Source organism: Sipha flava, unplaced genomic scaffold (genome assembly GCF_003268045.1).
Source record: "Sipha flava isolate LNK unplaced genomic scaffold, YSA_version1 111_pilon_pilon, whole genome shotgun sequence".
Lineage (NCBI taxonomy): Eukaryota > Metazoa > Arthropoda > Insecta > Hemiptera > Aphididae > Sipha > Sipha flava.
This window is the reverse complement of record NW_020271729.1, coordinates 1454839-1466949: the sequence shown is the minus strand read 5'-3', so window position 1 is coordinate 1466949 and position 12111 is coordinate 1454839. Positions and strand designations below refer to the sequence as shown.

The window sequence follows — 12111 nt, the reverse complement described above, 5'->3', positions numbered from 1 at the left end:
AATTGCTTTTAAACGCGTAACCCATTTTTTGGCACGTTATGTTTTTGAATACTTTATTTGTGAAATGTTTTTCGTATTATTATTTTTTCATTCCAGGCGATTAACTCAGTGTGCGCTATACTCATTTTCTCCAAACAATTCTGTTATTAATTCTAGTGTTTATTGTACTTTATACCTATTGCATGTTCTTAAACAAAAACTTAAATTTTTTTATAACCAAATTTCTAAGTTTTTTAGTTTTTTTTGTTCGAATGGCATTATTTATTTTCAAATTTTTCTATGCATCACGGATATACATAGAGAATATTATTATTTCTGTTCATTGCTTGCGTAAATGTTTAATTTACAACGTTGAGCAGATAACTTTTGTTATCTGTACATATTTAAGATAATAATTCAGCAGAGCGTAGTGGTGCAATAAAAATTCGTGAGGTGTAAAACTATTTCCCAACAGTGTTCCGATTATCTTATCTACAATTCAAACATTTATAGTTATATTAAACAGTTATTCAAAGCTCAGTATTTACACGTCGTAGATGTAGACTTTCAAAAATGCAGAAGTAAAATTGTATATTCAATAATAATAAAATCGAAAACTTATATTAACCATACTAATTAGCCATATATTTAAATATTTCATTAAAAATTAAAGACGCGTGTTCCTAACTGAAATTATAAAAAAAATATTACCTGACAAGATTATGTTCTACGAGTATGAGTTTACCGTGCATTAATAGAACAATAATAAAAATAATTCGCGTCTTCCATCCGACTTGACGTCGTTAAATAATCCAATAAACTATGAATAATAATGTCTTTTGCTTTATTAATATTTAAATATACCTAAATTCGATTTAAAATTGTTATATATTCACATTGTGTATTATGGACACGTGGTAAGTTCTGTATAATATGGTTCTATATAAATTACATTATATTGTGTCGGTAATTAATTTATAAAGGTGGTTTTCGTCTATTTACAATGATGATTATGTATGCTTATAACTAAACTTCAGACAGACAGATTATAATACTCGAGTGGTAAACTACATGTATGCATATTGTATGCAATATTCATTTGAACGTTGAGAAACAATCAACTGCTCGTGAAATCAACCTTAACTAGAAGTATTAAGAGGAAAAACAGCTCCGCATAATACGTATTGACACGTGAATCATCAACCCAATGAGTGTCATTGACAATAATTGTAAATTCAAATAACATTTCATGTCTCCATATACTTTCTACTATAAGTTCGTAAATTATTTAAAATAATAAGCAATCACTAAATAGTATAATAATTTTGTTTACTTTTTTCTTTAGGATTTTCCAACATTTGATAATCGTATTACAAAATAAAATTAAGCAAATTTAAAATCGTGGTATAGCATAAAAATAAAACTGAAAAATTTTATAACATTATTGTTAAATATCCACTCTTCTCAACATCATAATCTGTGGAATCTATGGAGACCGAATCTGAATAAAAATTTTAAAAAAAACCATATTTACTACCTACCGCATTTGTGCAAATATGACCGACTGTATAAATTGTCTTACAATTCGTTGAGATTATATTTGAGAAAAGTAAAAAGATTTATTGTCTCTAGCGAAAAAGTTATTTTAAATTGTCTAATTCATGGTTGATATCGAGTTAAAAAAAAAAAAAAAAGTAAACTTGTTGAAAAATATTTTTGCCAACTCTAAGGCTTTTTTTTTTAACACTCGATTCCCCTTTTCGTTTACGTATTCAATTATTATTTTTTCTATGTCCTAAATTAATTGGCCTGCTACCAGTTGGCCCAAGACTTAAATTTCTATTTTCGAGTGTTCAAAATTACTACGACGGGTGCTAATTGGTCGGAGGACACAGTTTGTATTATATTTGTTGCCCCAGAACACGGGTTGATGATGAAATACATGTGCACATAACTACCTATTTGTATCAATCATCGTTTCCATTACTCGTCAATTTTTATTCTTTATTTTGTTGTCATATATTTTTATTTTTTGTGTTGGTGAAGGATGAATCTTCGGTACAGCAATTGATCGACGCGTGCATTCAGGATGACGATAAACTATACTTATGTGTGTCTTCACCGACCATCAAAGACAAACCGGTACAAATAAGGCCTTGGCGTCTATCCGATGCCGATTTCGTGTTGGATGCATCCATGCCGCTAGACCCCCGGAAAACCGTGTTCGTGGGCGGCGTTCCTAGACCGTTAAAAGCCGGTAAGTTTACTAGTCCCCCCCCCCATCGGTATAGCCACGAATGTTAAAAATATAGAATGTATTCACACACGCGCGTACGATACGGAGTGGAATGACTTGACGTTTTTTTCTCCATTAAATAATTCTCTGGCAACTCCGTACTTACGTACTTATATTAAATTGATAAAAATTGTATTTTCCTCCTTTTAAGTGATAGTAGAATAATGTGCCAAGACTTCGGGATTTTTCAATGAATAATGATTCGTCCGGGAAAATAAAAAATAAAAAATATGAAAAACTTAATGAAATATTTACGACACGGCATTTCACATATGCACATATATTGTTCTGGGACGAAAACATCTTATGATACCCGCTTTCAGCTGCGTAGCCATATGTACTCACTTTTGTACATGTTTGTTACGGTTAATGTTTAACCGTGGGTATTGTCAACACTTGCTGATCACATTCGGTTTATGTTTATTTTATACTTTACTCTTCGGCTGTCGTATTGATTACCTATGTAATGGTAACAATTACTAGGAATAAAACTGTACCTTTGGAAACGTTCAAATTGACCCATTAATGTATTTAGGATAAGTTTTTTTTTTTTTAAATTCATGATATATGACCCCTTCCCCTCAAAAGTTCTTGAAGATTGATGACCAAAAAAATACCCCAAAAAAAATATTAAATTTATACTCTCAGGTGTGTGGCAAGTAATCTTCAACTTTGGGTATTTTAATCAAAATAATTCTCTACCCATAATATAATAGTATAATCGTGTATATGTTTATGTTGTTTTCTTTATATTTAAAAAAAATCAATTAAAAATGTTGATGGTACTTCTTACCCGTTATCTCATATTAATCGTATAGACGGAGGGGGGAAACCCCAATAATTTAATTATGTTTACTAATTTATCATTATTTTTTTTTTCGCACACTCGATTATTGTGCTCCTTTCGCATCGATTCCAGTCGAACTGGCTATGATCATGGACAGACTGTACGGCGGTGTGTGCTACGCGGGCATCGATACCGATCCGGAGCTCAAGTATCCAAAGGGAGCGGGCCGCGTGGCGTTCAGCAACCAACAGAGCTACATCGCGGCCATAAGCGCTCGTTTCGTGCAGCTCCAGCACGGAGACATCGATAAGAGGGTGAGCCGATTTAAACGTACAAATTATTATTGCGGACGAGTTGCAATATGTAGGGGGAAGGGTTGACGTGCAAACGTGACTTATTATCGCATTAATAATACATTAAATAGCGACGTGTTTCTCTCTCTCGCTCTCTCTGTTGACGGTTGCTGTGACCAATGGCGTCCGTTGAAAGTAATGCGATTGCATGAGCCGTCCGTTCGGGGGTGAGATGCTGCCGTACGTTTCGGCCCAGAGAAACTTATGGTAATCGCGCAGTAATGATTAGTGATTTCGGTGCAATTTACACGGTGAATGCATCCGTCCGGCTATTAGAGACGGCTGTGCATGATAACGAGTACACGCGGCGTGTAAATCTACTATTTGGTTGCGTGCGGTATCGAGAATGTCCTATCTACTGGTAACGGTATTTTTATATGTGTATTGGTACTGGCCGCAACACTGAGAACATATAGTTGGTTCAACCGGCGCACTCGTTCGTAGTCCCTGAGAGTGCCGTGGACTCGACAATATTTCTCTTTTTCCGACCAATCGAACGCTCTGAATTAATATTTATTTTTTTTTTTTTTTCATAATATGTCCATCGAGTGGGATTTTTTTATTTGTGCTACACCCATTTTCATCTCGATCGATTCGTGTACGTGTTCTCGGTGAAATTATTTGAACACAATATTTGAACTTTGCCGAAAAAGCTTGCTTCTTAATCGTTTTTTAAGTTTTTTCTATTTTTTATTTTTAATAACACCGTTTGTTTTCCATTTTGCGTTCCGTAGTGGAATATTTTTCGGTATTCAACATCTCGACGCGTAGAACATCAATATCAAACCAACAGTTAATAATGGTTTTTAAGCGTTTAATTCCAATTATCAGAGCTTATTGGGGTGTAAGGAATATATAAATGAAGCTGTATCATAGTATAAGTACCTATGTATTTATTTATACATGTAATAAACACTATTGCCGATTCGATATTAGGTTTTGCCGTTTTCTATAAAATGTTCTGCTTTGCTCTGAGTGTATGAGATTAAAAATAAATTATGTTAAAGATATCGTATATTAAATCAGAAAAACAAAATGTATTAAAACGTTTAATTTAATGCGAATTATGAGTTAGTAATTTTCTTAATAAATATATATATATTATAATTATAAAACGCATAGATTGACCGAGAAATAACTTGTGATTAATGACATTTTATACATTGTCGGTGGTCTGCAGCTGTGAAGATTTTCATTTTTAACTATTATTGTTGAAATCTGCAGCGATCATTTCACGGTGCAAATTGCTGGTTATCCTCGGCATAGTTTATATATAGCGGTTAACTTACGCGTTCCAAAAACAATCTTAAGCGGATTTCACGGTTCTCTCGCGAACATTGTCGAGATTTTGTATTAAGATCCATCTGATGTACTGTATTTTAATCTTTCTAACATTTTGTGTGAGTGTGGTAATTTTGTTTCTCGCAAAACTGTTGACGGTGTAGAAATTCGAAAAATAACCACTTTGAAGTATACCAAATTTAGCTGTATTATTAAAGAGTTACCTCACGGAACATTTCTATTCTATCAACCTTTTTACTGTCCTTAAAAGTACTTTGAAAAATAAAAGAAAAATAACAGGCGTTATTGTAAAACCTTTTCTCCAGTGAAGATGTAAAAAATGAAAATCACATTTTAGAAACGTATACAAAACGATTTTCTCGGCGACGGCAATTTCTCATACGTCTTTAGTGGACAAAATGTAAAAATACGCGTCTGTCGACCGTCGTACGCAGTCCGTTACCGTTTCATTAGGAGTTTTTAATATTATTGTTTTTTTTTTTTTTTTTTTTTTTTTTTTATTATTATACCTTTTCTTTTATTTAACCAAGGTTGAAGTCAAACCGTACGTGCTCGACGATCAGATGTGTGACGAGTGCCAAGGACAGAGATGTGGCGGAAAGTTCGCACCGTTCTTTTGTGCCAACGTCACTTGTTTACAAGTAAGCAAGCCGTGAGTCAAAATAATTGTATTAGTTTGATATTATTATTTTGATTTTGGTTTGGTTTTATAAATCGTACGTAAATTGTATGTGTTCAAAAAGTTATATTGGTGCTCGTTTAAACGTAGAAAACAAAAAAAGAAATCATTAAACATTTCTAAACTTTTTGAACACCTTATTATTTAATATATATACATAATAATTGTTTAAATTTTTGAAGTTAAATCCTCCCTTGCCATATACTCGTACTATACTAGTGCTAACATTGATTTTATTCAATAATGAATCGAAGAACTGTATATTTCTTATTCAGTACAACTATATAAATTTATTAACAGACATGTACATTATTAATAATATTTCACGTACCGAATTCGGTTTTAAATAGTAATTATAAATATATATATATATATATATGTAAATGTTATACTCTCTTAGTGAATACTTCTTTCGGAATTTCTAGAATCGTTTTTTAATACATTTTTTTTTTCCAGTACTATTGCGAACTGTGCTGGGCAACGATTCACTCGAGACCAGGCCGCGAATTCCACAAGCCATTGGTCAAAGAAGGCGCGGAACGTCCAAGAACTGTGCCATTCCGTTGGTCATAACGTAAGATTCCAAAAGGAGTAGTCACATTTTATTAATCCACTAATTTGTTTTGTTTTTTTATTTTATTTTATTATTCTTACGCATGTTTATACAAATTATATAAAAAAAAAATTTAATGTTTTTGAATAGTCTTTTTAAAACCTGTCGTTTTTTAATGCGAGAACTGTTTTTTACAATTTTTTTTTAATCTACCTTTACTACACAATTAAGCCTCTACTGACTTAGGGAAATTGACGTTTTTTTTTTCTTTAGGACTATTTAAATAATTCAGGGTAAACACAATGGATAGGGCTCTTTTCACCGAGCAAAAACGAATTGTTTTAGTACTACAAACGAATTGTATTAGTGCTACACAAACCTTCCAAAGAACATAGATTTTGTTTTGTTAGAACTATTTTTCATTTTATTTTTATTGTTTTAAAAATGTTATATTTTTTCTCTTTAGATTTAGATAATAATAATAATATGCATTTTCCAAAAAGATTTTTATTATCCAGTTTTTTTTTTTTTTTTTTTTTTATGATCTAACTTAAGAGTTTTGTTTATTTTAAAGTTTATTATTTTTAGATAAATTGTTTTTCAACTACTGCCACCTTTTTATCATAAAATTTTTATAGATATTGTTTTTCATTTTCTTTTTGATAAAATGTTTTTTTTATATACTCACACATTTACACACGTATGTATATACATACATACTGTCGTACACACATAACCCATATATGAATATATAAATATATATATATATATATATATGCTTTGATGTATGTATGCGTGTATATACGTATTTACATAAATAAAAAATTAACATTATTAAATCGCAAATTAAAACAGTTTGGTATATATAAACCTTTATTTTCCCATGAGTTTTGTTCTTGATATTATCTTAATATTAATTATTTCTATTTTTGGGGGCAATATTGTATAGAATAACCAATATAATATCTATTATTGATATTGCGGACGTGGACCACAGGTGTTACCTATAGCAATCGAAACTCTTTAATAAATTAATTAATTAATTATCAATGTGCAATGTTTCGTAAATTAAATGTATGCATGTATCTATGCAAACCATAGGTGTACCCTTCTCCTGGTTTTTCGCCGAAGTTTTAAATTACAATATTAAAAAGAATACGATATTATATATATTTTTCTACTTCTTTTTTATATTTTTTAGGCAGCTTCGTTACGTCTTAGCCTAGTTACCAATTCTAAAACGTTAAAAAATTAAAAATAAGAAAAAAATATTTAAAATTACACAAAAATGAAAACTGATGTTTTCTCATCAAAATTTGTATTACCTTTTTTAAGTAAAAAAATAAATAACGTTTGTTGAATGTTATTTAGTTTTCAGAAGTTTTTAATGTTTCGTTATTTGTTTTTTGATATTGATAGTATTTAGTTTTTAAAAACCTACCTTTATTTTTTATAATAATTCTCTATATTTTTAATATGCTCTACTATACCCTTAGGAACCTGATAATTTTTATAAAATACCTCCATTATGAGGAACGCTTAATGCAAGTCTTCTATCCCTTTCCCTTGTTTTCCCTCTGAAACTAAACACTACAAGAAATATGGCAACGATTTACAAATTAATGTTTAAAAAAAAAATTTAAAAAAATAATATTTTTTTTTAACTATATTTCATCGTTTTATTAAATTCAATCGACAAATACTACAAGTTGTTTGATCGATCGGTAGCACTTAAACAAGAGTACAAAATAAATTAATATAATGATGTTAAGACCCACTAATCACATCACTGCTGTGATGAAAATTTGCAGTAGTTTGCTGTCATCAGCTTTTAATTTTTTCGCACTGTTCATTATGTTCTGTAAACATTATTTTCTTTTAATTTAAACCTAATAAAGTTTTATCAGTTATTAATATCAAATGAGTATGTGTATGATCAGTCGAACATGTAGTATCTTATATTTGATATCAGTGCTACCGATTACATACAGTAATATTAATATAATAATAATTATATATCCTCTCCCCCCTTATCAACCCTTCTCTAATACCTCAGTTTTCTTTGTCATTCGATTTGGTAATGTAAATCTGAGAAGATCAAATCAAAAAACAAGCAATTTAAATACATTGTACTTAAGTTAAAATATAAATTATAAATTTTTCAATAAAAAAAAAAAAAATCATTTTTCAATAATGGTGATTTATAATATTATAATATTAATAGATAATACTGCGTTTTCTTGCACTTGATATAGAGAGTAATGATAAATTTTACTATGTACATAAAAAAAAAAACAAAATAATTATGGTTTAGGCAAATTGTTGTGTTTTTCTTTTATTTTTTGGGGGAAAAATTTTAGTGTAATTTTATCATGAATCGATAAGTTTTTTAATCGCACCTAAAATATATAATATATTTATAGCGAATTTTTTCATTATATACTAGATTTATTAATAATGTGTAAAAATAAGAAAAACCAAAAAAAAATTAAAATTAAAATAATATTTTGGCAGTCAGATTTTACTAGTTTCTAGTCAAATTATTGTTAGCCCATAATGTTCCTAATCACAGGAGCCATATTTAATGATACAAATATATAAAAGTAGTTAATTTTTTCCTTTTCTCTTATTCATTCATATAAATAAATAAAAAATTCAACAGTTCACATTTTCAGAAAAAGATATTTGATAACTTTAAAACTAATAATTTTACTTTTTATGCTGGCAAACTGATATTTTATATATTATTAAAATTAAAAATATTATAGCTATTTTGAAATTATAAAAAATAAATAAATAGTCAATTTTTTCTTTTATCTTTGATAAATACTAAGTAAGAAAAAGCATTATTTTAAGTGTTCATTGGTGTTTATATATAATAATGTCTGTTTGTCATTTAGTGTTTTGGCTTGTGTGGTTTTTGCGGTAGGGAAATAATTTTAATTTTCTTATATAAAAAATATAAAAACCTTTTATAATTATATTATGTAATTACTTGTTTTTATTTCACTGGCCATTCTGACATACATGTATTTGGCTGTGATACAGTATTTTGTACATCTTTTATTTTTTAACTGCATAATGCTCGTTTTATTGAATTGTTGACTCGTATTTCTTTTCTTTTCTCTATTATGGGATAAAATTGGCTGAATATATTTTTTCTTACTTTTTTTTTTCATGTCAATTTATAATAATTACTATAACTCGTCCGGTTTTCTGCAAAGGTTTGGTTACCACTTAATATATTTTCTTTTTTTTAATTAGTTCAAATTATTCTCAGTGTAAATATGTTATTTTATTTTTCCCAATTTTTTTTTTTATTCTATTTTCTTTCTTTTTTTTATATAAAATCTAGATATTTTATTCTTATTCTTACAAATTGGATGATAATAATTACGGCAAATTAAATCTATACACATATTAACATTTTGTTTCATGTGGCTCAATATTTTCTTCCATATTATAATGAATTATTAAATAAGCTATTTGCTGCAAGCCAAACGCAAATTTAATTTGAACAGTCACAAAGTCATTAAATATACAAATCCCTTTAATCATCAAACATTAGAATATTGTTACAAACCACAACAAAAAATATTTCACTTCTGATTTTTTAGCTTTTTAATGATTATTGTTATCATTAGTATATTTCTTACTTTTTAAAAAAAAAAAAAGAAACAAAAATATTATAATGACTATTTATGTTATTTATTATATAATCTATTTGAAAAAATTTAGTAAAATTTATTGTATAATTTGTTTATCTAATATCTTACCACGTTTTGTTATTGACGACGATTACCATGTGCCGTTGTTGTTGGATTTATAAGCTAATAGTTATTGTATCTCGTAGCACAGACGATATTGTATTACTGTAAAATCCACATATACACGTACACAAACATATTGTATTTTTTTTTTTTTCATTTTATATTTAAATAGGCAGGACTGTGATATGATCAATAAGAATGATTATAAGAACAGACATATATATGGTTTATTTATTTATTTATTATTATATATATTTTTTTTTTTTATTATTATTATTATTATTATTACACTATGGTTTAATTAATTTTTGTAGCACATTTTTTTTTTTTTAATAATGTTGACCGTATTGATCTCTTGTTCAGAAAATAAAAATTAATATAAAGTAACTTAAATCATATTTAAAATTATATGCATATATATTTTATTGTTTTTGGTATCAATTCTATTATTTTTTTTTATCTGGGTTTTTTTTATTATTTTATTCGTCATGGATTTTTCTACATACATTTTATCTAACTTTTTTTTTTTTACCCGTAATTGCTTAAATTCTTACTTCAAAGACACATAATATCATATTGCCAGCTGGAAGGGAAAGTGAGACTTGAGTTCAATAATTTTGCTTTTTGTTAACTTTATATTAAACAAAATTATAATAAACGTAATTAATTATTTACTATAATAGAAATGGAAAGTAAAAAATAAAATATTCTTTTGTAGTATACTTAGTTTAGATGAATGCTATAAAAAATAGCCTATGCTAAATTATATTATTTGTGTGCATTTTTTTTCATCACTCCTATTTTTTATGAATTTTGTACGTTTTTCTAATATATATTTTTTTTTTTTGTATACTACGTATTTTTTTAAATGTAGTAATGTTGGACAGATCCATTACAAAAGATTAAAACTTTATTTTTACCCGAGTATCATATTCAAAATGTTTTTTTTTTATTATTTTTATGTAACCTGTAAGCGAATGTCTTTATTATTTGATTTTCAATATATTATATTATTATATGTATAACACACAATGTCCAACTTGCTTTTCCCGGTAACTTACCCCGATATTTCAATTGGGTCATTTTATTATGGTTTTGTTTTGTTTTTATTTTTTTGTTTTGTTTTTTAAAATCATTATAATGTATATCCATATTATAAAAAAAAAAAAAATTATAATAATAAATGTGTTGTTTTTTTGTCAATATTATAATTCTACATTGTACCTACATAGACATGCCATGGATAAATTATTACAGTTCAATTTGTGTATACCTTTATGATAAATACTTATGACAGTATGTCATAATCTTAACTAACGTCTTCATAAAATAATACCTAATTCTTACGTGAGTATATGATAAAAAGGTAATGTTATTTCATTATATATATATATATATATATATATATTAAAGAATCAGAAAAAATAAATTAACTGCACCATAATACTTTGGACAGCAGAAATTACTATTTCAAAAAATTTGAATTAAATAATTTAACATGCAACATAGTTAACAGTATTTATTTAAATATTACTGTTTTTTCGAATTGATGAATAAGTTATTTTTAATAAAATATGCTTGAAAATATTTTTGAGCAAAAAAATATCTATACAAATTGATTTAATAAAAAAAAATGTAATTATTAAAATGTATGAACATTTTTTCCCCCAAAGTATTTGTAATACATATGGTTTCATATTAAAATACCTAATCAAACAATGGAAAATTATACTTAAATATCAACAAATTTTAAGAAATATTTCCTATTCCCAAAGAAAGTGTTCGAAAAACATAACACAATCTTTGCATTAAACGTGATAACACAACTTTTATGTATTTTATTATATTTCTTCCGAACGATTTGATGAACTGAGAAATGTGACTTTTTCATTATTAGAAAAAAAAATGTACTTCTATAAGATGAGTTCACCACAATAAGTGAATGAGACAAAACCAGGTCAACACATCTTGAATGATTCGAACACTGGTAACGCTACGGAATCGATTTAATAGTATTTAAAAGTTTTTAATACTTTTTTAACGATTCAACGCGAGTAATATTAGATTTGATATTCATAAAAACTAATATTGTTTTAATTGAACCGTCTAGACACCGCAAAACATCGATGTACTTGTATTGCGTGTACATAACGCCGGCTTACGAAATATACGTATCGCATTTCGATGTGCACGTTAAAAGTTAGAACCTAAAAGAAGCATACAAGTTGTACAAGTAAATCGATGTATATAAAAAACAAAACAACCGCAAGCATATAACCTAAACAGTATTTATCGACGCAATTACTACGTTATATTATGGTGCCGGAAATGAAACAATGTAGTTGTATCATATGATGCGATTACTTCATTTTTGAGATTCAGCGTCTAAAAT

General features: G+C 27.7%; 1 protein-coding gene across 2 annotated transcripts in view; it reads left to right on the top strand.

The window, feature by feature from the left end:
- Positions 1-6395, top strand: part of LOC112689170 (cytoplasmic polyadenylation element-binding protein 2) — a 148247-nt gene extending 141852 nt beyond the window's left edge. Inside the window, exons 7-11 of one of the 2 annotated variants that reach the window (XM_025562735.1) lie at positions 2026-2236; positions 3195-3376; positions 5248-5358; positions 5853-5970; positions 6223-6394. In XM_025562735.1, coding sequence (XP_025418520.1) covers positions 2026-2236; positions 3195-3376; positions 5248-5358; positions 5853-5969 — 621 coding nt within the window. In that variant the 3' untranslated portion in view covers position 5970; positions 6223-6394. Of the gene's footprint in view, positions 1-2025; positions 2237-3194; positions 3377-5247; positions 5359-5852 lie in introns of both variants that reach the window. The other variant, XM_025562743.1, reaches the window with a different exon arrangement.
- The last annotated feature ends 5716 nt before the right edge of the window (positions 6396-12111 follow it).